Here is a 26,708-nt window from a genome sequence, read left to right as displayed (position 1 = left end):
CAGGTGATTCGAAGGGGTATTTTATTTGCAGATGTTAGTTGTATTACTTATGTAATAGGAACACACAAAAAAGACAGGCAACGTTTCGTCTTAGTCAGCGTTCTACTGTACGATGCAACCCGAATTCGTTTTGGGAGGCGGCGCTGGTTCACTGCTGATATTTGGCTCAGGAATTGGCGTGATGTCCTCGGCAACGGCAGATTTTGATCCCGATTGAAGCTGGAGAGAAAAAACGACACCGCGTTCTGAGGAATCTTATTGCTTGCTCTTCTATATCCTACGTTTAATTTCTCTGCTCCATCTTGAGCCGCTTTCAATGACTTCAACGCCTCTTCAGTCCATTCAGGATTGACAGGCGGCATGCTGTACGGCTCAGCACTTGCCAGTCCAAACGTTGCTTTCATAGGCAATTCAGGCACCTCGTCAGGAACCTTTTGAAAATAACTGTAGAAAAAAAGAAACGCGAACAGTCAATCAACAAGAATGGTGCGATTTTTTTTCAGTCAACCCCACATGAATCCGTTCTCGTGCTCGCATTTCTCCAGTGTCCCCTTAACAAGAGGACTCAGCTTTCGAAAGAACATGTGATCCTGCGGACGAGCGTGCGAGCCGGGACCCTTCATAGTGGCGTATTCCCTGCATAGCTGTTCGGCTATCCCAAAGGCTATGGTCACAGTGTCAGGCTCATACTTTGTACGGGAAGAGTAAACTGCCTCACCTTTCAAACTTTCTCTCAGGCAACGAATGGCGTTTCCGCATTTGTCCTCTTCCAACAGACTGAGCCCAAGATAACAATAAGCCTGCAATGTCAGATTGCTTGTATATGCAATGCGTTTCTTATTCGTTTCTTACATAGGACTTATAGAAGGCTTCTTTGATTCCTGAGTACTTCTTCCACTTGCCAACTTGAAGTTGATCCAACGTTGACAAATGGTCGCCAGCCATCATGAACATTTTTGACGTTTCGGAGGAGAGAGCGGAAATAAGCGAATTTTTATGCTTCAATTCGACAGCCCTTGCCAGAGTAACTTCAAAAGAAGTACTGTATCGTAATTTCTCCAATGAAAAACACTGTCTCACTTTCTTGGGCTTCAGCTTGACACTGCATCACATAAGCGTCCAAGATTCTTGTATCCGTGTCAGCTCCTTTGTCCCCAGTATCATGCAACTTAGGCAATTCAGAGTCCTACAGTAAAATAGTACATCTCTCTACTACTAGTCTACTAAACGTACTGGTACCTTCAACGTTTCAAATATCCCAGCCGCAGCGCGAAGCGTCCTATGCACCTCTTTCGCGTCGTTCATGGATATCCTGCACGTCAAGAGATCAAAGCCGCCCCCTACTGTTCCCCCCTATTCTCCCCCTACTCAGGATTTGATGCAAGATGAGCAGCATGTTTTGTATGCCAAACAGCGACGTCAAAAAGCATTGAGTACAATTCAAACTGAGCGTCCAACTGCTCACTAAAATTATGACGTCAGGTTCCTGAATTAGATCACATCACAGCGAAACACCTATTTACCTGACTTTCTTTCCTTGCATCGTATTGGTCCATCGATAGAGGACAACGTAGCGCGGTCCCGATTCCTTGCCCGCTCCCTCGGCGCTGCCCTGCACCAATCCGCGCGCGTTCGCCGCGTACTCGTTCATCAGCGTCGTCACGTCGGCGAGCGACGATTCGGGATTGCGTACGAGATTGAGAAGCTTCGCTCGCGACTCTTTCATCTCCCTTTTTGGCGAGGTGAGATCAGAGGAAGCAGGCGGGGTGACGCGTAGGACTACGGACTGACCCGAGTAGTTTCGAAGCGGCGGGTGTCGTGCTCGACGATCGATATTGATCGAAAGATATCTTGCTCGTGTTCTTCAACGGATTTCTGTGGAACCAGTGAGCCATGGCTGTAGTTTTAGCTTATGACGTCATCCACGTAGGTTTGATATTAATAGCAGAAAAAATTGTTGACCAAAAAAAGAAAAAGGTTTTTGAGGCGACTACTAATCAAATAAATGCTGTTTGGTTAAGCTTTTTGGGGGTGCCAAGGGAAAGCCTTATTACAGAAAATCTTGCTGCTGCACATCAAACTGCAAGAGAGAGCAGGGTGGGATGAAATTTCCCTCGCATTAGAATCTTCCTCTCTGATCAAAAATCATTTTCATTTGATTTTCGGTAACCATGCATGTCGTCATAACACGTGCGAAAATCCGGGAGACCGACGAGAAGCATCTATGCAGCAAGAGCCTCAAAAACGATCGCGGAGAGGTCTTATCCTTCTTGGAATTACAGGAACCTCATTGTTTGGCATTTACGCCGTCGTCGTTCCGTTCGTCGTGCCAGCATTCCGCAAGCATTGCCTTCCCTTCGTTCCCGCAACGCCCCGACAACTTCTAACGGTGATGCGACACCTAAAATGTCCAAAGCGGTCGCCAAACTCGTCGTCCGTGGTCGATTTGGGAAGCGGAGACGGTCGTCTCGTCATCGCCGCCGCACGACGAGGATTCGACGCCGTCGGATTCGAATTGAACCCGTGGCTCGTTTGGTATTCTCGTTTGGTCGCCTGGCGGCTCGGAGTGAGTAAGCTGGCTCGGTTTTATCGACAGGATTTGTTTCGCGCTCCGCTGACGAGGTTTGATAATGTCGTAATTTTCGGGGTTGACGGGATTATGGGCGACATCGAGGAGATGGTAGTTAGGGATGCGAGACCGGGGACTCGTGTACTCGCTTGCCGGTTTGGGCTGCCAACTCTTGTCTGCGATGCGAAACACGGGCGGGGAGTAGATAGCGTTTGGATTTATGATATCAGAGCAAGTGCTAAAGAATAGGCCCCTTTCACAAATTATCTGGTTACATGTAAGAAGGCTGGTTTTTAGAGTACAGTGACGTTGACTCTTTTTTACTGCACTGACAGAAAGGCGTTCAGCAAGGGGCACACGTACACGCACACACATAGAGCACAGCACAGATCATTCATGTTGGGTTTCTCATTCTGACTCAGCAAGTCAGTAGCGCCTTCCTCCGAATCCCTTGCGGCGTTGCCACCATTCAAGGACTCCAGAGGGAGCAAGCCCCCTGTTGAGAGCTCTCCTTCCCTGTTGGCACAACGTTGCGGCATTTTGCTCACCGGCGTACTTTCCGTAATCTCTGTTTCCGTAAGAAGCGCTTAAGTCGATTGCACGCTGGACGAACTGTTCGTCTTTGATTTCTGCTATGATAGCGGCTTGCACGTGATCGTACTGGTTTCCCAACGCCTCGTTGAGATCTCTTTTCCACAGAAACACGTTTTCCACGGCTTGGGCACCGCCATTTGCAGTTGAAATGAGATGGCAGACGTCCCAGTCTTTCCACTCGGGGTTGTTTTCCATTCCCAACTGTATAAACCAGGAGAGATTCTCTAGTTGTAACTATAGGCATTGGTTGATTTACCGCCTGGCGAACTTTTTCGTTGAAATGATGGGGACTTATATCATGGTTCCACGGTTTACTGTATGTGGCACTGAGAGATGTTTGAGAAAACGAGGATATGTCGAGCACTTTGGGATCAGCTGTCATGATTCACACAACTGTAGAGCGGTGTTACGATTGCTTGACGTCTAACTGTTGCTTAAATACTGTCGAGGCTGTTTTTCTTACGTCGCGTTTCCTGTCCGGCCCTCCTCCCTTTGGGGAAAATTTCTGCTTAGACAAGCACGTACACGGGTCTGTATCGCGGAAAATCAATAATCACCATGCATATGCTCACGCTGCAATTCTCCGAGCAACGATGAGTTAGCGTTTTTTAGAATGAAGTACATTCTTGGCCCGACGCTCACGAGACCCGGGGGAAAATCGGGGATTCTCTTGTCTCGCACATTGGCACTAACAGACAGAAGACATGCATACGCGTACGTGCCGCGCACTGCATCGTCGCGTATGTTATTGTACGTACGCGCTCACGGCGCAGCTCACGAGACTTCAGAAGAGCCGGAAAACGAAGCGTTGTACTCTCCACAGGTAAGCGGCACATCTCGGTTGACGATCACGCATCCACCGAGTCACAGTGGATATATAGACATTGATGGATGATTTGAAAATGAAGTGATTGCCGAAGGAACAAAGGGTTACTATTTAAACGTGATTATGCAGACGAAAGGTACGGTACGTGTTTGGCATACAAAAATACTGAAAGCCTAAGCTGCTCGAGTTCTAGTTTTGGTTCTTCCACCACTGGCACACATCATGTGGTGCTTTGCCAGATTCCAATGCATCACGGCCCCGCTTGCACAGAGTTCTAGCATTACTTCCTTTGTATGGAAGAGAGTCTACGTTGCCGTATTTGCGGCTCAGACTGATAGCTTCTTGCACGAATTCTTCTCCGGCGTCGGGGCCGTCAGGATGAGAATCGGCGACAATTGCCGCCATGACATGGTCATACTTGTCGCTAAGGGCAAGATTGATCTTGTGTGGCAAGCCAACAACATTCTCCGCTGCCTGGGCACCCCCATTCGCCGTTGCTATAACGTGACTCATGTCCTCTTTGGACTTGCGTCCTTTGATCCCGAGCTGAAAATCAACGTAATCATAAGCAGAACACTTTGCGGGGAATGAGTTTACTGCTTCTCTGCATTCTTCACGAAATGTGTCAGGCTTCATCGCCATGATATCCGTTTTCCAATCGGGATCGTTAGCACTCAGTCGCGTGTCTTGCAGATCAAACAAAAACGTCGCCATAAAGTCGTAGCAGTGTAGAATGTTGACGTCTCGGTGGCACTTCTTTTTATATACGTTTTGAGTTTCGCGGTGGTGCAACTTTCAGCCAATCAGCGTTCAGCGTGAGTCATGGGAATTCCTATCTATCCCAGGCAAGTTTGGGCATGTGTCGAAGGAATCTCGTTTTCTATTGGTCTTCGACAAGCACCGGAAAGTCCCAGTCCTCTGAACACTCCCCGCTCGCGTGATTTCCGCGTGACGAAAGCAAAATTATCAACGTGCGCTAACGCTTCTTCATGGCGTCCGTGTGTACAGTGTGCGGAGGAACCGAGATTGACTACGATCAGGCTCGCGGCGACGTCGTTTGCACTAGCTGCGGTTCCGTCCTTGAGGACAACATCATTGTAAGCGAGGTGAACTTCCAGGAGACGTCAGCAGGCGGCTCGGCGGTCGTGGGACAATTCGTCTCTGCAGACGGTAAGCATACGACGACGGTTTTTTTGTTTTTGGTACGAAAGAGCAGGACATCTGTCCGTGCCAGAGGGGCTCTTTCGTCCAGAAGAGACAAAGAATCATTCATTCACTCGTTTGAAGAAATTAGAAGTTTATCTCCCTTTTTTTTGGAAATTCAGAGGGAGCTGCGTCAGCTCGGCTCGGCAGTGGAGGATTCAGCAGGGGATTCAACAGAGAGTCACGCGAAATAACACTTCAAAATGGTAAGAGTTACAATGCACACACACACACACGCACACACATCGTCAGACAAAAAATACGATAAAAAATAGCTAAGTAGAGGTAGATAGAAAGGTCGAAAGAAGGCACTTCGTTTATGCTTTCTTTTTCGAGTTGACACTCTCCCACCATTCATGTATGGCCTCTGGTACCTTTCCTTTGTCTAACTTGACGCGTCCGGCGCGGCAGATGGTTTCGGCGGAGCGTCGCATGTGCGCTTTTCCGTGCTCTACATTGCCAAACTCCTTGCTCAGGTCCATAGCTCGCTTCACATACTCGACTCCTTTATATTTGGCAACGATGGCGGCAATCACGTCGTCGTTTCTGTCGCCAAGCATTTCGTTGAACTCGTGCGACCAGACGAAGACGTTCTCGGCGGCCTGAGCGCCGCCATTGGCCGTTGCCACGATGTGACACACGTCTACGCTTCGTCTACGATCGAGACCAACCTAGAGGAAATAATAGGCCAGAGGAAACTCGGCCGCTTTATATTTGACCTTTCGTCTGTACGCTTCTCGAAATGCATGCGGGTTCATATCTTTGTCCCACTTTTTGTTATGAGCGCTTAATCGGGTACTCTTCATTTCGTGAAAGGTCGGCGTAGTAGAAGTCATCCTTTGAGCTGAATAACCTTGGGGGGAACTGTAGCTTCTTGATCGGTGTTGTCTCCTTATAAATCTATGATGTCAGGGGAATTTTCCGCCAGGGGAATTTTCTGCCACCCTTATCTTTCCCCGTTTTTAGCATAATACTCGTAGGAGTGACTCTGTTGTGCAATTTAGGTCACAAACGAATATCGGCTCTCGGACGTCAATTGCAGTTGAACAAGCGATGCATCGAAACGGCGTACAACTTCTTCAAAATGGCCGTCGGCAAACGACTGACGCAGGGTCGCAAGTCGAACCACGTCGCCGCCGCTTGCTTGTACCTGGTTTGCAGAACCGAAGGAACTCCACGTAAGAAAGAAAATGCGTTACCAAAGCGTTTTAATTAATATGATTGACCTAGATCTTCTCTTGGACTTCAGTGACACACTGCAGGTAACTGATGCAGGCTGTGCTCAAGCCAAGCAGGAAAGTTGAGACTCGTCATTTCTTAGGTCAATGTATATGTGCTTGGTCGTTGTTATCTCAAACTAGCCAATGCTCTCTGCATCAGCGCTCCTGCGATAGGTAGAAAAGTTTCGCTCTGTGTTTGATCTCTTCCAAAAAAGAACGCTTTTGAATCATCCCAGATCCGTGTCTCTACGTTCATCGTTTCGCTCACAAACTCGAATTTGGCGAGAAGACGCACGACGTTGCCATGACGGCTTTGCGACTTGTGTCGAGGATGAAACGAGACTGGATACACCACGGTAGGCGACCGTCTGGCCTCTGTGGCGCCGGTACGTGTTGAAACAGTTGGAGTGCGTTTTCAAGCGCATCTTTTTTTTCTACACAATAGCGTTGCTGGTGTCTGCTCGTTTGCACAATTTTAGCCGAACAATTAGGGATATTATTCGCGTTGTTAGGATATGTGAACCGACCCTGAGAAAGAGGTGAGTGGATTGAGTTTTGACGATCATTCCGGGTTTTTTGACGTCTCTTCAGATTAGAAGAGTTTGAGAAAACGCCGTCAGGTCAGCTGACTATTGACGAATTTTTGAAGATCGACCTGGAAGAGGAAAGCGATCCTCCATCATTTACCAAATCCAGAAAGAAGGCTAAATCCCAGGCAAGGAGTCAATAGCATCAAGGTCCATTACTGTAATCCATTCACAGTCTGACAAGGCAAAAGATACAGCAGACTCAGAACAAAGGCAACAGTTAGCGGGTATGTAGAGCATGCACTACTTCAAACGACGAACGACAGAATAAACGCGGAGATCTAACACTTTGGTGTAATTTTAGAAATAACTCTGGCCGAGAGTGAAATAAATCAATTGCTAGAATCATACGGAACAGACGACGGTAAGACACTTCTACGGTTTGTTGTTAGCTCGGGTTTGATATACTGTACATAGATGTCGACTTGACTGACGCTTCAAAGATGGTCACGTTTTCTGACTCAGTTGACGTGATAGAATTCGTCCAGCAGAAGCCGCAGGAGGAAGAGAATCGGGAGGAGAGACGGCGAGACGACGCCGCCGAAATTCGATCAGCGTTAACTCATACGGCAATGAGCGGGGGTCCGTCCATCGAGGCAGCGGGAGGAGGCGACGTTCTGGCCGCCGCCATGGGAAACGATGTCGTGTCGATACCAGATCTGGTTGCATCGTTGACTGGCGAGGACAACGCCGTCGATGAAAATGAGGCAGGCATCGAGGGGGAGTTATTGGACGACTTGGACGACGACGAGTTGGATAGGGTCAGTGAAAGACTTGACTACAATATACGGAGTACCGACGTTCTTTGTAATCGTAGCTTATATTGGCTCCAGAGGAAGTGGAAGTCAAAACGAAAATGTGGATGGTGGAAAACGCGGATTACTTGGCCGAGCAAGAAGGTAAGGAAATGAACTGGGGCGTTTGGAATTGGGAATCACGCCGCTCTATTTTGAATAGAAAAACGAAAGCGAGAGGAACTGGAAAAAGAAAAAAACAAAGACAAACCGCCAAAGAAGGCAACTTGTTCTCTATCCGGTCTCCTTCGTTTCTGCAATATGCGTTGCTCTATACTTTAGCCTCGGAAGAAGAGGAAACCGAAAGCGCCGATGAAACCTTGCAAAACGGCTGGAGAGGCGATCGAGCACATGCTCCAAGCGAAGCGAATTTCCAACAAGATCAACTACGAGGTTTTGAAAGATTTGACGTCGACGAGATCTTCTGTTGTTCAACCACTCGCAAATACGGCGCTGACGTCGTGGGCGTTTGAAAGAGAAGAGGAAGAAAGCGGGTAAGTGAGTTACTATTAATAATAATTTGACTTTCCTTACGTTTTTCAATAGCGAGACTGATTCCTCTGCGAGTAAGAGGCCTCGGGCTGAGGGGGGAGATGTTCCGGTTGAGACTGGGCCTGTCGAACGGGACGACGAGCCAAATGCCAGCGATGATGACAAGGAGGATGCAGCTGACGTGGGACCGTCTGCAGCCGAATTATTTGGACGTGACGGTGCCTTTTTCAGCAATCACACAAGAGTCAATTCGTTTAGAAATTTTCTTATAGTTACTGAAGACGACGAAGTATACTGAGTTCAAGTGAATGCAATGACTTGATCGGATCCTAATGAAGGAAATTGTATTGTATTTGGTTTCTATATTGTGATTCTAGACTGAATTGAACGCTACAGAGCTACTCTAGGTACTAGGTTCAAAGCAATAATTTAATTACCGAAATCCCATATTATAACCACGTGCATTCCAAGCTGAAAGTGAACCTTATTTCAAGTTATTTGATCAATCCGTCGCTCACAAATGTCCCGAATTGACTGTCAACTTGGCGATCTTTCGTTCTCGGCGGCATTGCACTGGTGTAGACGTCGCCAACGTGGTCGAGATCACGAGATTGTGAAATAGAAAATCGCTTTCGCGATCGATTTCGGTCTCGGCGACGTGTCGATCACCGCGGCGAAAAGCGAGCGTTTCCGCGAGCCATTCTGCCGAGAGACGACGGCGTAGAAAAGCTTCAATGCGGCGTCGAATTCGTCCAAAGCTGTGCATAGCAAAAATTAGAGGCTCGTCGATCGCTTTCATGCAATTCGAGCTATAGAAACGTACTAGGCAAGACCAAGACCAACAGGACGTCGAACATCGATCGAAGAGCAACGGTTTCGAAGGTACGGGACTCTTTTGCGCGGGGAGAAGTCCGAGAAGACGAAAAAATAATGTAATCGCACGAAAAAAAGCCAAATCGAGTGCGTACAGTGCATACATGCATGCACATACAGACAATTAGTTTCTAACTGTAAAAATCCTCTCTTCGAGCGGCTTTTTGGATTGAGTCTTCGTCCTGGCTTTGCGCGTGCAGAGAACCTAAAGAAAAAAGAGATAAAATCTGTTCAATCTGTCCGTGTACGTACCTTTTTGCAATGCGTTCGCATCGGCATTATCCAGGCCACACCACGTGGAGGTTCGAACGCAGTTAGTGGCCCAAAAATTTTGGAAGCGAGACCTTGCTTCAACAGCCCGAACACGACCGGTACGGCCTGGATCGAGAACGGCTCTCCCACACCGTCCCCCCGACCGCGTCGTACCGGGGCCCCAGAGAGGCCGTAGACTTTCGCTTAGATAGGAAGCGAGCCTACCGTGTCAGGAGAGGACTTACGAAACGATTGCCGAGTCCACCGATTGAGGGTCAGCGTTTATTGTCCTGGGGGTCGGGTCATCTTTCGGGTATAAGTTACTAATCCGAGTGAGGAAATACCACGAGACACTGGGCCCCCACACGTTTCTTTGGCAGTAAGTGGCAAACCTTAGCCAGACGCCCGCTCGGCTTTAGCGCGGAACGCCTGACTTCGCAACTCAAGCCGTCCACGACCCTTTTGACCCCCAGTGCCGATCTTAGCGCCGCATTAGAGCGACGCCCATCCACTGTGCCTTGCAGTTTCAGTGAGGATCGACATAAGACGTTAAACGCTTTGATGACCAACAACCAGCTTTCCCAGCTCACGATCAGCCTCAAGGGTTCAACCCGTTGGCATCCCCCACCCTTTAGCAAGACTGAAGATCGAGCGTGCTCCAGTCGCTTTTATATGGAAGATGATGCAACATCCGCTGGTGACCTCACTGTGGTCAATTCGCCAAGGCAACGAGTCGCTGATTTGCTTTTGAAATTCGCGCTAACTTTTCATGCGCTCTTTGCGTGACCGAATTCTAAATATATACTTCGATCTACGCGCTAAAAACATGGCGGCTCTTCGTGTATTTGCCGACCACGTGTATCGTATTCTTCATTTGGATAATGATTTTCACGGTTAGACGCATTTCTTCTCTTCGTAGGGTCTCGGTTTCGCGCGCGAGTGAAATTCCCGGCTTCAAATCTCAAATGGCGATGCCACTGTGATTCCGTCGATTTATGCCTTCGCGATCAGTCTCGGGACGATTTATTTCATCGACGACGTTCTTTTGGATGGTCTAGAGGTGTTCGCGATGTTGTTTCGAGCGACGACGACGAACCGACAATCTAGTCGCGCGAGGCTCACTTGTTTTCCTCCTCTCTCTTCCTCTTCTTCACGAAGAAACTGCGGAAAAACGATGGGTGTCATTGGTCAAGCTTCGCGGGAGCTCAATCGAGGTAAACACGAACTGCCCCCGTCGTCGGCTCTCTAAATCGATTCATGCAGTTCCAAGGCGCGAGCCCACTTCTTCGACGACCTGACGGTGATCCGTCTGGTCAGAACGCAGTCTGCTAATGAAAATCGTCTCAGTGGTGATAGTAAGTTCTCAGATAATTGTCATTGCGTGAAATAATTCTTTTGTATTTTTAGAGCCTTACTGACTTCTTCAGGGATGTTCTGGTTGAGACTGGGCCTGTCAAACGGGACCACGACGAGCAAAATGCCAGCGACGATGACAAGGAATCTGATGTCATGTGGGACCGTCTGCAGCTGAATTTTTTGGACTTGAGGAAACTGACGGTGCCTTTTTCAGCAATCATTTGAGTAAAATCGTTTAGAAATCGTCCTAATTACTGAAGACGTTATATAGGTTCAAGGTAATAATTTACTGAAATTTCATATTTTTGTGATCATACATCTATGATTTGATCAATAATAAATCAGTCGCTCACAAATGTCCCGTCTCGAAAGGCAACTGCAAGACGCTCTCTTCGACAATCTCGCAAAGCACGCTCAGAGCTTCGATCCCGACCACGCTGGCGACGCCTACACCATACACCAGTGCAATGCCGCCGAAAAAGAAATAGAAAATCGCTTTCGCGATCTCGGTCTCAGCGACGCGTCGATCGCCGCTGCGAAAGAGAGCGTTTCTGCGCGCCTTTTCGCCGAGAGACGACGGCGTGTTGACGCCTGCGTGAAAGGACTTCAAACGGGCGTCGAATTCGCCCAAATCTGTGCGTGCGACGAACTGATGACGAATCTCTTCAGTCCGTTCTATCGTCGATCCAGTTACGATTCAGCCGACTATTTTGCATCTCGCGGCGGCGTTCGCCTACTCGTCGATCTCATTTCCAAGTCGTTGAAAGCCAATAACGAAAATCTGACGGCTCTCGCACTGATCGCGTGCCAGGAATTCAGCAGCAACGAATCGAGAACAGCGGCAATCGCCGAAGAGGGAATCATGGATCTTCTCGTCACCATTTTGAAATCTTCGACACAGAGTCAGATGCTGAAATCGAAAGCTACTGGCGTCATGTGTGCTTTATTGGACGTCAGAGAGGCTCAGGTACACCTATCTACTTTTAGGAACAGTGTAATAAACTTAGTCTTTTTAGCTTAAAGCTGTTGAAGCCGGCGCACTTGAGCCCATCATTGACGTCTGTCTATCGTCTGCTAACGACTTGACTGACGTCGAAGCGGGCGTTTCGTGTCTGCATTGCTGCGCGTCGAATCCAGCGATTGTCGAACGTCTTCTGCAGGCAGACGTTGTCAAGAAGCTTAGTGAACTTTCGGTTTCTGTGGTGGAGAGACATCGGCATGAACTGGATGAGCCGTTTTGTCCCGAAATTATTCACTTTCTGCCAAGGATGATCGTTTTTGTCTGCCACGCGACGAATAGTCTTCTACTGAATCTTTCTTATCGTGCTACGTGGGCAAAAATTATTTCGAAAAAGGAGAACGTTGTGGAAAAGATTCGTGACGCTGACTGTTGTCAATTGCCTATGTGGAGTAAAGCAATGGACGTGGCTAGTCAATGGCTTGATACAGAAACGCCTGAAAGTGTAAGTAATGCAGACGAGAAGCAGCCGGATTGAAACGCGTGTGTTTCTAAGGTTTGGGAAGCTGAGCACGATCGATACGTATGGCCTACGTTGAGGTCATTTACTTCGCTTCTGCGCTGTTACCACCCAATTGCTCGTCAAATGGGCGCCTTTGCTGTGGCTAAACTCTGCTTGGGTGCAGAGAATCGCGACACGTTGAGGAAGGAGGAGGGCCCTGGGCTAGACGTTATCCAGCTGAGCACCTGGTCCTGGGGAGGCAAGGCAGAGTCACGGAAAAGAGAACTTGCCAAAAGCGCAATGATCCAGGTAGAAAACCGACTCATTTATTTTTACCATTTCAAATAGAGTTAATGATAGTTTTACTCGGACAACGTTGATCCGCCCCAGCTGAAAGAGATTTGTTTGCAGTACGTGTCTGCTCACAGATCTCTTTTGTCCAGCGCTACTGATCAGCAGGCGATTCCGCAAGCGCTGCTACGCAGGATTGTTGCATTTTGTTAACTCGAAAAACCCGTGCATGCTAGTTACCTAAGAAAAGCAAAGATAACTTTTGTTCAAGCTGCCCATTTACGTACCTTTTTGTTCTGCGTTTGTATTGGCGCAATTCAGGCTACACTACGTGGAGGTTCGAACGCTTTAGTAGCCCAAAAATATTTGAGAGCGAGTCGTGACATCATAGGCTCAACCACGACGGCCTAGGATCGAGAGGATCATAGTATTTGATTCAGATCTTTTTACTGAAAGCCTAGCCCGCAAACACTGTTTCAGGAAGATTTCAGGTGTTTTGGCGGGGCTCGTGCGTTACTGTGAAGCCCGGATAAACTGTTCCTAGGCGCATCGGGCCCAGGCGCATCAAAGGGTGAGTATTCTGGCAGAGGGCTCCTACGGTAGCGGCTTGAGCTGGTACGATTAGTATTGGCCTTTCTGTTAGAAGGACTCCCTTACGTGCTGTACGTCTCCAGAACGTTTGGGAGCAAAACGCTTCATTTGGTTCGCTAGAGGTCAAGAACACTGACTTCCTTCTTCAACCGAGAAACCGTGACGTTTCAGCTACAACCCTCCCTCTCGGGCAATCTCATAACCAGATCAAGTGTGAGTCAGCCATACAGTAGTTGCAAAAGCGTAACTGTATGACTTGTACACATATTAGCTACACCTAACACCAAACGCTGACTCCTCCAATTCAGTTTTGATTTCAGCGAATGAAAATGTGGTAAACTCCTCGGCTGTGGCATGCACCACCAGCCGTCGTCTGCTGTGCGTGGTCTTCTGCGTGATCCCAGTTGGTGGGCTCTAGCAAATGACCTCCCTTTCCGTTGATATCTGAAAGGCTGGTTAAACGCATATTGTCTAAGCCAATTTTAGCTAGAGGTTTACCGTTCCATACTTCTTTAAACCAGCTGCAGCTACTAGTAGCCGAACCAGCTGAAAAGGCTCGAAATTCCTGAGAAATCCATGCGTGCTATGCACAGTCACATTATGGTATACATATAGTCGCACCCAAGAGAGAGCAATCGGTTTTCCGCTTGATATTTCGGTTCCGTAGTAGCTTCCCACCTAATTTTTATCTGTCAAGGACACGATGCGAACATTGAACTGATCTTGTTACTTACATTACAGTCGCCTCTCCAGTAGGTACTGAAATACTCTACAAATTGCGTAAAGCTAATACCACGGTCAGCTTCTTTTGAAAAGTACATTTTCACGCGATCGCCCTTAGCTAAGAGAACAATATAAAGTCATGTTAGCTAACAGTCTTTTTTTCAGATTGAATACCGGTATTTACCCCTAAAGTCTCGATACCCCGAAAGCATGACCTCAGTGTAGCCGTAAGCACTCGTATTAATAGCTTTGAAGACATCGTAGGCAAATCGGTTGTTGTTATCATGTGAATCTAAGCTGGTTATATTTGCCGTGTTTCTTGTTCCTTTCACCATCACGCTGTAGTCTTCTGTTGCTCGACTCGAAAAGAGAAGGTTCCAGCCGCCACCAAACGATTCAAAATCGCAATAGATTTGAAACGGATCGTATGATGACTAAAATGTTCAAGGTTTGTACCGAAATACGAGTGTATACCTCAGTGCGTGTCTTACCGCACTCGGGTTAATCCATCTCAAGCCACTTTGCGAACTTTTCCAATATTCTCTGATAGTTGTGCAGGAGAACCCAGCTGAGTCTTCAGTTAGACCGTCTCCTCCATAGGAGACGTTTGCTTGCAAATCACAGTAAACCTAATAATTTGTTGATAAAATCTCGTGCAAAACCCGCTTTGAACATTTTCCTACCTTCGTTACTTTTCCTTGCAGTAAGATGTCATAGAATCCGCTCTCGGTGTTTGTGCTGTCGGCGGCTATTTCGGCGCAGTCTCTCGGAGTGGATGGCTGAGGTTGCGACGAATCAGACGAAGCACTGCTAACTAGAACAGTCTGTGGTTGATGTACCATGACCCAGGCAGTCCCATTGCAGACAGTTAGCTTCTGCCGAGTTCTGTCGAAAAAAAGACGGCCGGTGCTTTCTAACGTGCAATCCGTGTAATGAAGGGCAGCATAACCAGCTGTAATTATATTTTGTCAGTCTAAAAACATTATCGTGGTGCAATTAGGCAGTTTACCTCGTCTGTCCATAAAAGATTCAAGGACGTCGAGACGTCTATCCTGCACGCTGCCCAAGCTCTGTAAATGGGCGATGTCGTCTTTTACATGCTGAAGTTTTCCAATAAGATACGAATGATTGTTTTGTGAGGATTCGGCGTCTTCAAGCCTACAAATCGTTGGTCATCACCAGCTGCACCGTGTCTATTGATTTGTTGTACCGCAAAGAAAGAGTTTCCAGTTGAGAATCTACTTCTTGTAGTAGGACTTGCTGGCTTTGGTAGGCAACTTGCTGGTCATTCATAAACTAACAAAATGCACGAAATAGCAGCCCCAACTTGATAATTTCACGCCCTGATGCAATTGAAATACTGTACTTCGTCAATTTTATCAGACATGATTGACCCTGCAGTCTCCGGTAGCAGGAGCGCATTCATGAAGAGAGAATAAAAGAACATTCGACTCATCTGAAAACCGGCAGTCATCCCCAGCATACGAATTCACTGAAACGCGTACCGCTGGGAGCCTGTTCAACGCCAGTTGCTGCACCGTCTGAGTCGTCGCGGATGCGAACTGGCTTCAGGCGCACAGAGCAGGCTATATGTACGCTGCTATTGAATGGTCTACAAGTATGAACTTCGGACCCGCCGTTGAAATACCAAGTGGGTCAAAGTTTAGAGTCCAAAGCCTGCATGGCACGCACGCTTTGGACTCTAAACTTTGACCCACTTGGTATTTCGGGCACGCAGGAAGTGATGCCTATTTCACTACAGTACCACCCCTCTATCAAGTTAATTAATTAAGCTGATTAATGGAGCCGACCACCGCAGTTGTACGGGTGGAGCCCGTATAACGAAGGAGGGAGGCTCTCTCAAACGTGATCTTAGGGCCGGAAGTGTCTGTATGTATGTATGTATGTACGTCTGTTCGGTACAGTATTGTGACGTCACATAGGAAAAACCCTTACTTTGTAAAGCGCATGCGTGAAATGGGGCCCAAAACGGTGACCCGAAAAAGGCGATTTACGGTGCGAATAAAGCGTTTTTTCTTTCAGAAACGAAAAAAATGCTTAGAAACCCTTATTTCCAATTGATCTGTGCTATTTTCCGTGTTATAAATGCGCTGAGAAACCGAAACGACAGTTTTGATTGTCACGCTCTGACGTCACAATCAAAAGTATCCAGTCACATGTACAGTATATGGGTGGGTATGTACGCGTGTACGGGTAACAGGAAATATGACCCGTACACATGCATAGGTCCTCCTAAAATACAGAGCACATTATCAAATACAGTACAGTGCGTGCCAGCAGCTCGTGCCAGCATAAATGGCCAAACGGGACTTTTAGTAGCGCGCGAGGAATTCAGAGCGTAGTTTACATTTGGCGTAGTTTTGACGTTTGATCGTCACATCAAGGATTTCCAATGAAGTCTAGCATTTCTATTTACGTCTATTTTGTAAGAAAACGGTTTTGATTTCACCGCAGACAACGTTTCTATACGTTTTGCTAAGAACACAGAAAAGTTCGTTTTTTTCCAGTTTCAAACAACATATGACGGCTTTCATAAACTCGTCTGTCACTTTATACCATTTTCTAAAACTTCATTATCTTTGATTTTCAATACAGTAATTCGGTGGAAAGAAACGGATGTCACGTGACGTAAATAGAAATGCATTTTTTTCCGTTAGGGATCAAGTTAGAAAGAAACTCACTCTATAAATGGCTTCTCACGTGCATTGTTTAGAAATTTATTATCGGCGAATTTGAAAATGTTCTTTCCTTTACAAAATTTGCCATTTCAGAAACTTTTTTATTAGCGCGCGCTAAACTTGCAAAAAATTTAAATCTTTGGGAGTACGTCCCACAAAAATCAAACTGACATCCCTGTTTAAAATAGGCATTAGAGTGATTTTCGTTGACACACAGTGACACTGTATGTCTTGCAGCGAGTGATCTACAGTGATCTTAGCGCGCGTTTTGTGGCCATTTATGCTGGCACGCACTGTACTGTACGTCAGAAAAGCGCCTAATTAGGAAAACACAGCAATCATGCAAGTACTGTATTTACAGTATGTAGGTAGGACTGAGCTGTACTAGTAGTAGCTAACGGCTGTAATGACAACGTGAATATGTGACAGCATGAAAACTATGACGTCACACTATGTTATGCACTCGCGTACGGTAAGCGGTGGGAGGCTCTGCATGATGGCAACACGGTGAACACCGGGCCATCATTCTCTAGTTAGTACGATTTAGCAATCTTGTGTAAGCCTCAACAATGCAACTGAAGCTGAGTTCCCAGACATAGTGTCTGTGCCCTGTGCACTACACTAAAGTACAGTGGTGCAAATGGGGCAATGGCTGCACATGGTCAGCTCACATGGTGTACAAAGCGTTGAACCGTGCGTTAGTACGTGTAAGCCCGGATAAACGGTCTCATGTTATTTTGGCTTGCAAGTGCAGCTGTGATTGCATTAACCGTCGCTACTATAGCTCTTATTTATAACGCGACTGTCAAAGAACGCGAAACTCCTGAGGACACGTTTCCCTCGGCCTCGGGGCAGCTGCAAACCCGGACGAAGGTACACTCTAGAATATGCGTTCTCTCGTTGCTTACACGCACGCGTGCAGAAGCGTAGACTCAGATCAAAAGCAAGAACTCAACGCAATAGATCTAACCGACGTGCTGGATACGTGTACCAGTACGCTTACACGGACAGGGCATCGAAACAGAAGGAAGGCGAGAAAAGGAACCTGTGTTCCCGATGTGGGATCGTACCTTCGAAAGAAGCTTGCAGGTACACAAGACTGCATGCAATCGGCGAAGTAAGTCATTGATTCAATAAGATTTTGTTTTCTATCAGCTATGCAGCTTGCAAGACATGTTGTCGAAGGAATCCCGAGTCGGTGTGTTTTGCTCATCGAATGGGCTCACTTGCAGCTCAGAAGATCGTCGACGATGCACTGGTTCTGGGCTTCATCGATGTTGATCTTAGGCAAGACGATGACGACGGTTGAATGGAGATCTTTTTTTTGACTTTTTCTTCTGCAGCTATCAGCAGCTGAGAAGTTGCCCGCCAAGGTTTATTGATCTCGGGAGCGTTCCGGTGCGTCAAACGTAAACTGACACCTAAGACTGAGTGATTTTTGATATTTAGGAATCTGTTAATTTGTCTAATAACAAATTGACTCGTTTGCCTGCTGACCTTGGAAAATTGGACGGCTCTAGGGAGCTGTTTCTGCAGTACAATTCCTTGACTAGTTTACCTGTGTGTATGAGGAAGGTTATCATGTTTGACACTATTCAATTATCTTTAGACGAGTATTGGAGATATGACGCTACTGTCTGAACTCGACGTCAAGGAAAACGAACTGACATCACTTCCAGGTTATAAGGTGGCTCGTTCTTACATTCGCTTGCAGCTTGTCTTGATAGAAACCATTGGAAATTTAAAAAGACTGATCGTTTTTAATGCCACGAGAAATTCATTGACTGCAATACCTCGTACTATATCCAATTGGGTCTATCTGGAAGAACTATGTCTTCAGTAAGTCCCCTTTCATTCGTACGCGTAGCAATCTATTCTTCAATTTCTTTTGCAGTGACAACAAGCTTGTGACGTTGCCGGAGCAATTATGTTCGCTGATAAACTTGGAAGTGAGAAGTCGCATAGGGGGGTGTCTCAATACTAACCTCGGCTCTCCCGCAGTCTCTTTACTTAGGAAAGAATCCGCTCGAATCGCTACCGTCTAAAATAGGAAGACTGACGAAGCTAACAGAACTGGACGTGTCAGAAGGCAGGCTAACTGTCCTACCTGACTCCATAACACGATGCACGGCTATTATAAAAATGTGGCTCTGTCACAACAGGTATGCAACATTGTCGTTCGAAAACGATCCAGGCTATTCTTTCGTATTAGACTGATTGAACTTCCGGCCCAAATAGGGTCATTGTCCAAGCTGAGAGAGCTGCACGTAAAGCAGAATCAGCTGAAACTCTTCCCGGCCTCTCTTTTGAGAATCAAACTCTACACTTTTACAGGTTACCAATTATTGAAGAGGAAAAGGAAGATCATTTAGTATATATATCACTGCGCAGTGTATCAAAACCCCGTCCTTGATGAAAGCAATGTCACCGAATTGGCTCAACTCGTAGCACGTCCCAAGCACAGCTTTCCACCTCTAGTGGAACTGGCAGCGAGGGCAGTGTCAAAATGGAACATACCTCATGGTCCAGGCACCATTCCTCGAGAGCTGCAGAGTATGAATTATCGATATCATATATCTATATAATTTTTTTTCTTTCTAGGGTTTCTTTCATCTGTTAAGACGTGTTCGAGTTGTGGCAGCCCTTTCTTTCGTTACTACCTATCGGACGTGTTCTTTCACACGGTCGGGGTTTTTCATCGCGTGCCTTTGTACGAGCAGATTTGCTCGCCGCACGCGAACGCAAAATGCAAGCGAACGACACGAATCGACTAAAAAACTTTTATACGGCGGAATGTTTTATATTGTTTTCGACGGGCTTCCGGTGTTGAACTCAGGAAAATCCGGGACGCCACGCAACAAAAACCATCGTCTAGACGCCTTTGTGGCACGACCGAAGAGAAAGCGAGCGACGCGATAGCATGAAAGACATGTGGTATCGTCTTTTTGGCGGTCGATTTCGCGCGAAAAGCAAAGGAAAGGCGAAGGAGTCAAACATCACGGAAAACGGTTAGCTCGTTTTACGCGTCGTCTTCTCCTCTTCGAACAGCGCGAGACCAACTCGCTGCGATCGATCGCCTATCACCCTAACGGTCTTTCTTCCTTAGATTTGATCAGCCGAGGCGAAGGAAACGGTCGAACGAACACGCCGCCCCCTCGTCGTCGCGAAGGTGAGAAAAACTTCGCCGTTCGATCTGCGCTATCGTCGTACAGTCGAGTTTTCTTTGCTCGACGATAAAAGAGGTTTTCTCAGGTTACGGCGGCCTCGTTTCGGGCCCCGACGATCCGCTAGAATTCGTTCGCGCTCGCGAACAGCTCCAAAGGCAGATCGACTGTGTTCGCGCGCCGCGCGGAGGCATTCAACGCGAGATTTCGCTCGATTCGGCGTCCTATCCGCCCAGTACGTTCATTTTCCACTTTGAGTCTTTTCGTGACGTCACGCGGTGGCTTTGCGTTCAGATTTTCGCATGGTAACGTCAGAAGAGATCGCGGGCGTGGTCGATCACGTGTTCGATGTACGGATTCAGAGGAATGCGGAAACCGGCGCATTGGATCTGCCATTGGGCTGTGAGACAATTGGACGGGAGGTGAGTGACAGGATATAGGTGGTCCTGCGAGTTCGTGACCCCTTTTGACTTATTCAGAACGTCTCTGTTTTTATTGCCGGCGAGGTTCGGACTTTGCGTGAAGAACTTGAGGCGGGAGACGTGATTGTGGCCATCGAAGAGCACCTACTTCTCGGTCACACTATGGACGACGTCCAGCGTCTCTTGCACAGACGCAGCAACCACTTTGCGCTGACAATCATGAAAGGCAAAGCCGTTCCCGGGTACTCGGCTCGGCTGAAGACCCTGCTTCACCATTTCGGTCCTCAGACAGAGGAAAATGCGTCCGACAATCGCACGCATGACGTCAATGAAATCGACGGCGACGACGGCGACGACGATCAGCTTCCGGGAGAGCCGCCCTCGTTGGCAGGTCTACGCGGCGAATGGGGTTCCCATGACGTCACGACAGGCGTCATCGAGGTTCCCGCCGCAGATGAAGTGCGTGAACCGCCTGGACTTAGCGATTGCGACGTCGCGCTTCTGCGTCAGATACCAACTAGAGATCTTCGTCCGCACCATCGAGTCAAGCTCTGCGACTACGTCGACGAAGGGAACGGCGATTGGGAATACATTGCCGGCGTGTGCGATCTGACTCAGCAGGAAGTTCGGCTGATTAAGAACCGAACAACCTCTGGCAAATGGACGGAAGCCATGTTGGATCAACTAGACAAAAAAGCAACAGCAACAATCGGCGACATCTACGACGCCGTCAAGGAAAGGAAACGTCAGGACATTATTGGAGATGTTTTCAAGGGCGTCATTCTTCGTGGTAAGCCGCCTCTTGTTTGATTGTTTTGATATCAGGGTGTATTATGTCTTGCAGATCTCAAAAAGATGGCATCTCCGCGCAGTCGTCCGTCGGCACCGCCACAGCAGTCGCAGCCAAGCTCGTTTGTCATCGCCGCTCCACCACCTCCTGTGAACGAGTCTTTGGAATGCGAGTTCCACGTCCAGTCTCCTTACAGAGGTCCCACTAACGGTCCAAGGAGCAGGAGCACGGGTGCGTGTGAAGTTTGCGGTAGCATTCACTCGCAGTACGTCTACATAAGCTATGCCCGCGACGCGATGCGAGAAGTGCAGGTGCTTGGGCATTGGCTTACGCAGAACGGATACGGCGCTCATTTCGATCAGGTGGATCCAAACGGAATCGCTCGCCTCGGCTTTCCACAGTGGAAAATGCAGCAGATTCAGGAAGCCAAGTTCGTCATCGTTCTGTGCACGCCTGCCTACACGAGACAGGAGTTGTCGCCTGAACTGGATGGCTGCATGGGGTCTCATGAGCCGGGATGCGGGGTATCGTTCGACATGAGGAACATCTCCACTGAGGTGTTCCAGAAAGATTATGCGCGATTTGCTCCCGTGCTGATGAATGATGGTGCAACGTCTTTCATTCCCATGGTCCTGAGAGGCACATTATCCTATCGTTTTCCTCTGCAAGGAGAGGACCTTCTGAGAAGAATTGGCGGCATCTCTAAGTACTCTCTACCTCCTGTAAACCTTAAGTGCAAGCCACTCCTTCCCAAGCGCGAGTGGTAGACGAATGAATTGTGTATAGCTGAGCTTTAGTTTTAGGCATTTTTTAGTAATAGCTTACACAATCGGAAGGTAAAAGACTATTGTCCTGTTGATCGAGTGCGCAATGGCAAAGATGAGAACTAACACATTTGGGTTTAAAGGTCACGGACATTACAATGCCTCTATTTTACTAAGTCACTTCTTTCTCTACATAGTTCCCTATTGGCCTATGTTCCTTCGTAGACTACTACAGCCAACAATAGTGAAACAAACAGACAAACAAACAAGCACTTGGAACAGCTTTCTTGTAGGCCATCAAACGCGGACGTATTCTTGTGCTTTGTTAGCCAACGTGTACTCACCGATGCTACTCACCAAATTTGAAAACGATGGTCGTTTGCTTGGCTGTTCTATCCAGCAGTCAGTCATTACCTTGTATCTACATGAGAAAGGAGAGGTAGGAACGTAACACTGCCAATCGATTCTTACATTTCATCAGGACAATTCTTAGGTCTGTTGAGTCGCATTCCCTCTTCAAGAAGCTGAGCAAGATCGTTCAAGGCTATACCCGGGTAAGGAATCCGTCCCATGGTCATCACCTCCCACAGCGTTATGCCATATGACCACTACATAGAAACGAAACCAGCGAAATAGTTTACTCAACGAACCGCGAGTCGACTGACCACGTCACTTTTTGTTGTAAATATGCCATCAAGTACCCCTTCCAGTGCGACCCAGCGAATCGGAAGTTGAGCTTTGCCTGGTGTCACTCGGTAATAGTGTTTGTCTTCCTCCAATGCTCGAGCTAGTCCAAAATCAGCCACTTTAATAGTAAGATCCCATTCTACCCTGCAATAAAAAATAGACGGCATGATTCCTAAAAATTGTTTATCATACATGCAATTTCGCGCTGCCAAGTCCCGATGTAGTATTCCCTTTTCTGATAAATACTCCATTCCTTTAGCAATTTGATATCCAAACTGAATAAGTTGAAGAACAACCTAGAAAGCAAATCGCTCAGCGAAAAGAGACGGAGATGACACGCATTACGTCGCGCGTAAAAATCTCGTTTCTCTCATCCTCAGCAGGAGTTTCTAACCTCTCTTTCATCAAATATGTCTTCAAGTCTTTTAGAACCATGTAGGGAAGCAATACCAAAGGCTTAGAGTGGTATTCATGTTCGGGATTGGAAGACCAGCAAATGCCAATCAACGACATAACGTTGGGATGGCTTAAGGACTTCATCCTCAAAGCTTCAGAAATAAAATCTTGCACATCTACTCACATTTCTAATTTCAGTTGATTATGTACGCATTCAAGCCAATACGTTACCTGCTTTAGCGGACTTCGCGGCAACAGTGGTTCCATCTAACTGGCATTTATAAACTTTTCCAAAATTACCTGCCAACAAACAAGTGAACACCTCTCGAACATTCATGAAGTATTAATTGGTGGACCTTCTCCGATTTCTTTTTCAATTACTAGACGACTAGGACACACAGCTAAACTGCGTATATTAGCAATGGCTGCAGAATCCCACAATCCTTCAAAGCTTGGGTTTTGCATTTCCAAAGAAGCCGGTTCGACCATCACTGGCTCTTGCCTACTTTTTATGTGCCGTTTGGAAACAATTATCAGAATTACCAAAATTGCCACTGTGCACAGAACCGTGAGGACGATAACGGATGCGTTGACAGTGGTGGCCCTATCCGTTGTCATTGCATTTGTTGTCAAGCCACTTGTGGTCAAATCAAGCGTTTGTGTTATTGGAATTTTCAGACATTGAGAGGATGGCAATTCGCTGCAGTTCAGCAGCTCATAAACCATTTGAATAGGATTGATTGATCTTTCGGAAAAGTACCATTGTGATAGGACTATTGCCTCCTGATAAAGTGAAGATTTGCAACTGCTGACATATTCAGACACACTAAGGCTGCACGCTTCCGAAGATAATGGAGCCGGATATGTGTAGTTCTGAGAGTCAATCGTTACGGTCAAGCAATCAGGATACAACATGCGACAGTAGAGAATGACGAGCTGTTTGAAACACGATCCGTTCAACTGAAGTCGACCTGTAACATTTTCTAACGTTTGATGAAGCACAGCGCTAAGGTAGCTTTGATTGTAGCGCGAATCTACGAAGACAAGAGAGCCGGCTCGACCGCCGCTGGAGCCACACAAATCCCCGCCATTGTACACCGCGCAAGTGCCATTGATTTGAATAGGTTTATCTTGAAAGAACGAGTTAGGAAGAAGATCTTGATGTAGTTATCCTTACCAGACCGGGCACGTCGACCACTGTGGCAATTGGCCCACAGCTGCTCCTTCGCTACGCCAGTGGCCGCACACCAAGGTCTAAAATTCCGATACTGCAGTCCAACCGTCGTGCATTCCGTGTATTTGATTTCCTGGTAAGTGAAAGGAAACGTGCAATTCGCATCGTGGACGAAGCGACCAATTTCACATGACACGTTACTGATCGTCGGCTCTACTGGTGCCGGTGGAGTTGGAGTAGGGATATCTAAGAGAAGAATGCAACACACAAAACATTATTATAGCACGTAGGCCACCTACCGAGATGCAAAGTGTAACAGCTTTCGTTGTCTCGCGCCTGTGCCGACGGCAAACCATCACATTGAAAGTCTGTAACATCAGTATGAACGGCGTCAAATTTTCGCAACTGCGCCAAAAAAGCGGATGATCCAGAAGCGGCCACAAAAACTTTATGACAGAGATGTTGCTGAAAGAAAACTACTTGGCAGCTTTCCTTGCACAGACGCGGCATGATGGCTTTTCCCGAATTGTCCGTCTGACAATCAGGCATCAAATAGGTGCAAACGCCTTCTTCAATCAGCATTTTGCATTGCGAGTGAGAATTCTGTGAGCTAACAACAAGCGGTAGCCCCTCTGTGAAGTCTGACATGAAATCTGCGATTTTACGTTGACCATAGCCAGGTCTCGCGTCAACGTAAATTGTCCTATTGCTACGAAAAGGCTTGCAGATGCTCACTTCCGTATCGTTGAAAAGCTCGCATCGCCCTTTTTGGTCTGATTCATCTCCGAGTCTCGGCCAGTCTGACTCCGCTGACGTGAAACTATCGGTTGCGCTCGTTCGGTTGAGTTCGCCGGCCGTCGTCGCCTTCGCGGTCAGCGATGGCGTAGTGATGAAAGGTGCCGGTGACGACTTAGACGGAGATTCGCTCCTTGGTTGCGACGTTATTGACGAGGATAAATTGACGAGCAGTGCGACGGCTAAAAAAAGAAAGAGAGGCTGAGAAAGTTCTCAGTAGGATACTGTAAATTCTCGGCGTGACGCCAAAGGTGCTTGGCACCCACTGGCATGTACATGTATGTACCTGCGGCAGCTGTGACAGCAGTCGCCAACATCATCGGACGTTGAGTTTCCCGAGTCTGAACAAGTACACAGCCGCTTCGTTTACTAAAATCCGGGTTCAAGCGAGAAAGCGAAGCGATTCTCTGGTTTATTTTATAGTAGAATAAACAGCCATTAGTATTCATAATTGGGTAATACAGCCGAAGATGGTACTGGTTGAGCAAAGCAAGTTGCTACGCAATCTGCTGGATATTAAAGCACGGATACTAGTAATTCGTGTTTAAATTTAAATATAAAATAAAAGATTCCGTCATAACCAAAGACGCCAATTATCCGGGTCTTCGACTCTCACACTTCCCTCCCTAGATTCTGTCTGAATCCGCCGTAGAATGTCGAGAGGAAGTAGCGCGGGATTCGATCGCCACATCACCATCTTTTCACCAGAAGGTCGGCTCTACCAAGTTGGTAAGAGGGTGACGTCGAACGAAAACAAGACGCCTTCGACCGTCGCACGACAAATCCTTAGAGTACGCCTTCAAAGCGATTCACCAAGGAGGCTTGACTTCGGTCGGCGTGAAAGGAGACGACTGCGCCGTCGTCGTGACGCAGAAAAAAGTTCCGGTAAGAAACCCCGAAGAACGATGGGCGTACACGCACACGATACCTTTCTAACGAAGGATAAACTCCTCGACGCATCGACCGTAACGCACATGCACCAGCTGACCGAACGAATCGGCTGCGTTATGACCGGACTGACCGGTATGCAGACATCATCCAGCATCTTCAATTATCTAACATAGGCTCTCTACTTCGTTCACTCAGCCGATGGCGTTGCTCAGGTGAGCCGGGCTCGTTACGAGGCGGCCGAGTGGAAGTACAAGAACGGTTATGAGATGCCTATTGAGACTCTGTGCAAGCGAATCGCCGACATATCCCAAGTGTCGACGCAGAATGCCAACATGCGACCTTTAGGCTGCTGTAATGGCACCCCCACGCGCATAAACGAGACTACGTTTATATATTTTTGTTTTTATCTGGAAAAGGTATGCTGATGATTAGTATTGACGACGAGATGGGACCTCAGCTATTCAAGTCCGATCCGGCGGGCTACTATTGCGGCTACAAAGCGTGCAGCGTCGGTGCCAAGCAAACGGAAGGGAACGCCTTTCTAGAGAAGAAAATTCGAAAGAAGCCGAATCTTTCTTTTGATGATGCTGTCCAGGTGGGTGCGAGACAAGGAATGCGATGATGATAATTGACAGGAGGAGATGATTTGTCTGATCTAGATGGCTATAATGGCTCTAGCCAACGTGTTGGCTTCTGATTTCAAACCTACTGAAATTGAAGTTGGCGTGGTGACTACTGACAATCCCACTTTCAGGTTCGAATAATAGGCTATTCAGTTTACGTTTTTCTACTCCCGGAAGTAAATTGTCCTATTTTGATGAGCACGAGCATAGATATATGCGGATTTTTTTAAGTTCGCCCCTCTGTTTCGAGTGACTCCCTTTTTTACTTTCTTATTCTCACAGGCTTCTGACTGAAAGTGAAATCGACGCCCATCTGACGGCCATAGCAGAACGAGATTAGTCAAATTGCGCGTCTGCACGTACGCATGCACGCACCCGTAATAAAAATTCGCCGTAATCCCCGCGTGTGGCGACGTACCGATCTCGTGACGCCGACAACCATATAAGGAAAGGCGTTTCCAGCGCAGCCAAT

General features: G+C 47.4%; 9 protein-coding genes and 4 long non-coding RNA genes across 17 annotated transcripts; 7 read left to right on the top strand and 6 right to left on the bottom strand.

Moving 5' to 3' along the window:
- Nucleotides 1-4: 4 nt before the first annotated feature.
- LOC136189392 (BRO1 domain-containing protein BROX-like) lies at nt 5-1,925 on the bottom strand. The gene is made up of 10 exons (XM_065977338.1): nt 1,792-1,925; nt 1,524-1,730; nt 1,369-1,464; nt 1,240-1,312; nt 1,081-1,186; nt 853-1,028; nt 719-800; nt 514-664; nt 282-444; nt 5-219 (listed from the first exon to the last, which is right to left on the bottom strand). Exons 1-10 carry the CDS (start codon nt 1,893-1,895, stop codon nt 103-105), a joined length of 1,275 nt encoding a protein of 424 aa, XP_065833410.1. The 5' UTR covers nt 1,896-1,925; the 3' UTR covers nt 5-102.
- Nucleotides 1,554-4,770, top strand: LOC136189399 (ATP synthase subunit C lysine N-methyltransferase-like). Of its 2 annotated transcripts, none has more exons than XM_065977345.1 (2): nt 1,554-3,986; nt 4,045-4,770. In XM_065977345.1, exon 1 carries the CDS (start codon nt 2,225-2,227, stop codon nt 2,816-2,818), a length of 594 nt encoding a protein of 197 aa, XP_065833417.1. In that variant the 5' UTR covers nt 1,554-2,224; the 3' UTR covers nt 2,819-3,986; nt 4,045-4,770. The 2 variants fall into 2 exon arrangements, with proteins under 2 accessions (XP_065833417.1, XP_065833418.1); XM_065977346.1 differs by having other exon boundaries at nt 4,034-4,770.
- On the bottom strand, nt 4,094-5,121 carry LOC136189402 (uncharacterized). Its single transcript, XR_010670382.1, has 2 exons — nt 4,587-5,121; nt 4,094-4,535 (listed from the first exon to the last, which is right to left on the bottom strand). It is a non-coding gene; the product is annotated as an uncharacterized lncRNA (long non-coding RNA).
- LOC136189390 (transcription factor IIIB 90 kDa subunit-like) lies at nt 4,956-8,762 on the top strand. Its single transcript, XM_065977334.1, has 16 exons — nt 4,956-5,159; nt 5,315-5,398; nt 6,197-6,370; nt 6,423-6,454; nt 6,514-6,586; nt 6,649-6,798; nt 6,858-6,951; nt 7,004-7,127; nt 7,175-7,226; nt 7,304-7,363; nt 7,417-7,760; nt 7,817-7,898; nt 7,957-8,015; nt 8,076-8,287; nt 8,340-8,503; nt 8,558-8,762. Exons 1-16 carry the CDS (start codon nt 4,979-4,981, stop codon nt 8,581-8,583), a joined length of 1,911 nt encoding a protein of 636 aa, XP_065833406.1. The 5' UTR covers nt 4,956-4,978; the 3' UTR covers nt 8,584-8,762.
- Nucleotides 5,374-6,060, bottom strand: LOC136189403 (uncharacterized). The gene is made up of 2 exons (XR_010670383.1): nt 5,912-6,060; nt 5,374-5,863 (listed from the first exon to the last, which is right to left on the bottom strand). It is a non-coding gene; the product is annotated as an uncharacterized lncRNA (long non-coding RNA).
- A 439-nt stretch (nt 8,763-9,201) lies between the features above and the next one.
- LOC136189404 (uncharacterized) lies at nt 9,202-9,995 on the bottom strand. Its single transcript, XR_010670384.1, has 2 exons — nt 9,411-9,995; nt 9,202-9,363 (listed from the first exon to the last, which is right to left on the bottom strand). It is a non-coding gene; the product is annotated as an uncharacterized lncRNA (long non-coding RNA).
- A 403-nt stretch (nt 9,996-10,398) lies between these two features.
- Nucleotides 10,399-10,883, top strand: LOC136189405 (uncharacterized). The gene is made up of 3 exons (XR_010670385.1): nt 10,399-10,624; nt 10,674-10,765; nt 10,818-10,883. It is a non-coding gene; the product is annotated as an uncharacterized lncRNA (long non-coding RNA).
- Nucleotides 10,884-11,121: 238 nt separating this feature from the next.
- On the top strand, nt 11,122-12,882 carry LOC136188835 (uncharacterized). The gene is made up of 4 exons (XM_065976626.1): nt 11,122-11,733; nt 11,783-12,229; nt 12,281-12,535; nt 12,587-12,882. The coding sequence occupies exons 1-4, from the start codon at nt 11,122-11,124 to the stop codon at nt 12,728-12,730; spliced, it is 1,458 nt and encodes a 485-aa protein (XP_065832698.1). The 3' UTR covers nt 12,731-12,882.
- A 349-nt stretch (nt 12,883-13,231) lies between these two features.
- LOC136188834 (uncharacterized) lies at nt 13,232-15,425 on the bottom strand. Of its 2 annotated transcripts, XM_065976625.1 has the most exons (11): nt 15,337-15,425; nt 15,198-15,287; nt 15,042-15,127; nt 14,841-14,989; nt 14,515-14,783; nt 14,323-14,460; nt 14,016-14,265; nt 13,843-13,949; nt 13,730-13,786; nt 13,607-13,673; nt 13,232-13,552 (listed from the first exon to the last, which is right to left on the bottom strand). In XM_065976625.1, the coding sequence occupies exons 2-11, from the start codon at nt 15,285-15,287 to the stop codon at nt 13,425-13,427; spliced, it is 1,341 nt and encodes a 446-aa protein (XP_065832697.1). In that variant the 5' UTR covers nt 15,337-15,425; the 3' UTR covers nt 13,232-13,424. The 2 variants fall into 2 exon arrangements, with proteins under 2 accessions (XP_065832697.1, XP_065832696.1); XM_065976624.1 differs by lacking the exon at nt 15,337-15,425 and having other exon boundaries at nt 15,198-15,330.
- A 1,829-nt stretch (nt 15,426-17,254) lies between these two features.
- LOC136188903 (uncharacterized) lies at nt 17,255-19,429 on the top strand. 2 transcript variants are annotated; one of them, XM_065976713.1, is made up of 12 exons: nt 17,255-17,403; nt 17,453-17,619; nt 17,686-17,817; nt 17,874-17,928; nt 17,980-18,090; nt 18,140-18,209; nt 18,258-18,369; nt 18,425-18,479; nt 18,532-18,692; nt 18,743-18,864; nt 18,922-19,083; nt 19,132-19,427. In XM_065976713.1, exons 1-12 carry the CDS (start codon nt 17,260-17,262, stop codon nt 19,302-19,304), a joined length of 1,464 nt encoding a protein of 487 aa, XP_065832785.1. In that variant the 5' UTR covers nt 17,255-17,259; the 3' UTR covers nt 19,305-19,427. The 2 variants fall into 2 exon arrangements, with proteins under 2 accessions (XP_065832785.1, XP_065832786.1); XM_065976714.1 differs by lacking the exon at nt 17,255-17,403 and having other exon boundaries at nt 17,462-17,647; nt 17,694-17,817; nt 18,140-18,369; nt 19,132-19,429.
- LOC136188898 (uncharacterized) lies at nt 19,378-21,765 on the top strand. 2 transcript variants are annotated; one of them, XM_065976707.1, is made up of 6 exons: nt 19,378-19,538; nt 19,637-19,699; nt 19,783-19,929; nt 19,989-20,116; nt 20,174-20,906; nt 20,961-21,765. In XM_065976707.1, exons 1-6 carry the CDS (start codon nt 19,451-19,453, stop codon nt 21,671-21,673), a joined length of 1,872 nt encoding a protein of 623 aa, XP_065832779.1. In that variant the 5' UTR covers nt 19,378-19,450; the 3' UTR covers nt 21,674-21,765. The 2 variants fall into 2 exon arrangements, with proteins under 2 accessions (XP_065832779.1, XP_065832778.1); XM_065976706.1 differs by having other exon boundaries at nt 19,771-19,929.
- Nucleotides 21,766-21,768: 3 nt separating this feature from the next.
- On the bottom strand, nt 21,769-25,092 carry LOC136188897 (uncharacterized). Its single transcript, XM_065976705.1, has 10 exons — nt 25,009-25,092; nt 24,227-24,904; nt 23,931-24,173; nt 23,110-23,883; nt 22,985-23,053; nt 22,703-22,929; nt 22,550-22,653; nt 22,336-22,501; nt 22,142-22,278; nt 21,769-22,091 (listed from the first exon to the last, which is right to left on the bottom strand). Exons 1-10 carry the CDS (start codon nt 25,040-25,042, stop codon nt 21,968-21,970), a joined length of 2,556 nt encoding a protein of 851 aa, XP_065832777.1. The 5' UTR covers nt 25,043-25,092; the 3' UTR covers nt 21,769-21,967.
- Nucleotides 25,093-25,319: 227 nt separating this feature from the next.
- LOC136188909 (proteasome subunit alpha type-6-like) lies at nt 25,320-26,633 on the top strand. Its single transcript, XM_065976722.1, has 7 exons — nt 25,320-25,451; nt 25,513-25,607; nt 25,664-25,745; nt 25,809-25,964; nt 26,030-26,208; nt 26,273-26,367; nt 26,519-26,633. The coding sequence occupies exons 1-7, from the start codon at nt 25,376-25,378 to the stop codon at nt 26,574-26,576; spliced, it is 741 nt and encodes a 246-aa protein (XP_065832794.1). The 5' UTR covers nt 25,320-25,375; the 3' UTR covers nt 26,577-26,633.
- Nucleotides 26,634-26,708: the final 75 nt, after the last annotated feature.

Source organism: Oscarella lobularis, chromosome 7 (genome assembly GCF_947507565.1).
Source record: "Oscarella lobularis chromosome 7, ooOscLobu1.1, whole genome shotgun sequence".
In the NCBI taxonomy this organism is placed as follows: domain Eukaryota; kingdom Metazoa; phylum Porifera; class Homoscleromorpha; order Homosclerophorida; family Oscarellidae; genus Oscarella; species Oscarella lobularis.
Note: the sequence above shows the minus strand (reverse complement) of the source record. Positions and strands in the feature narration are given on the sequence as shown.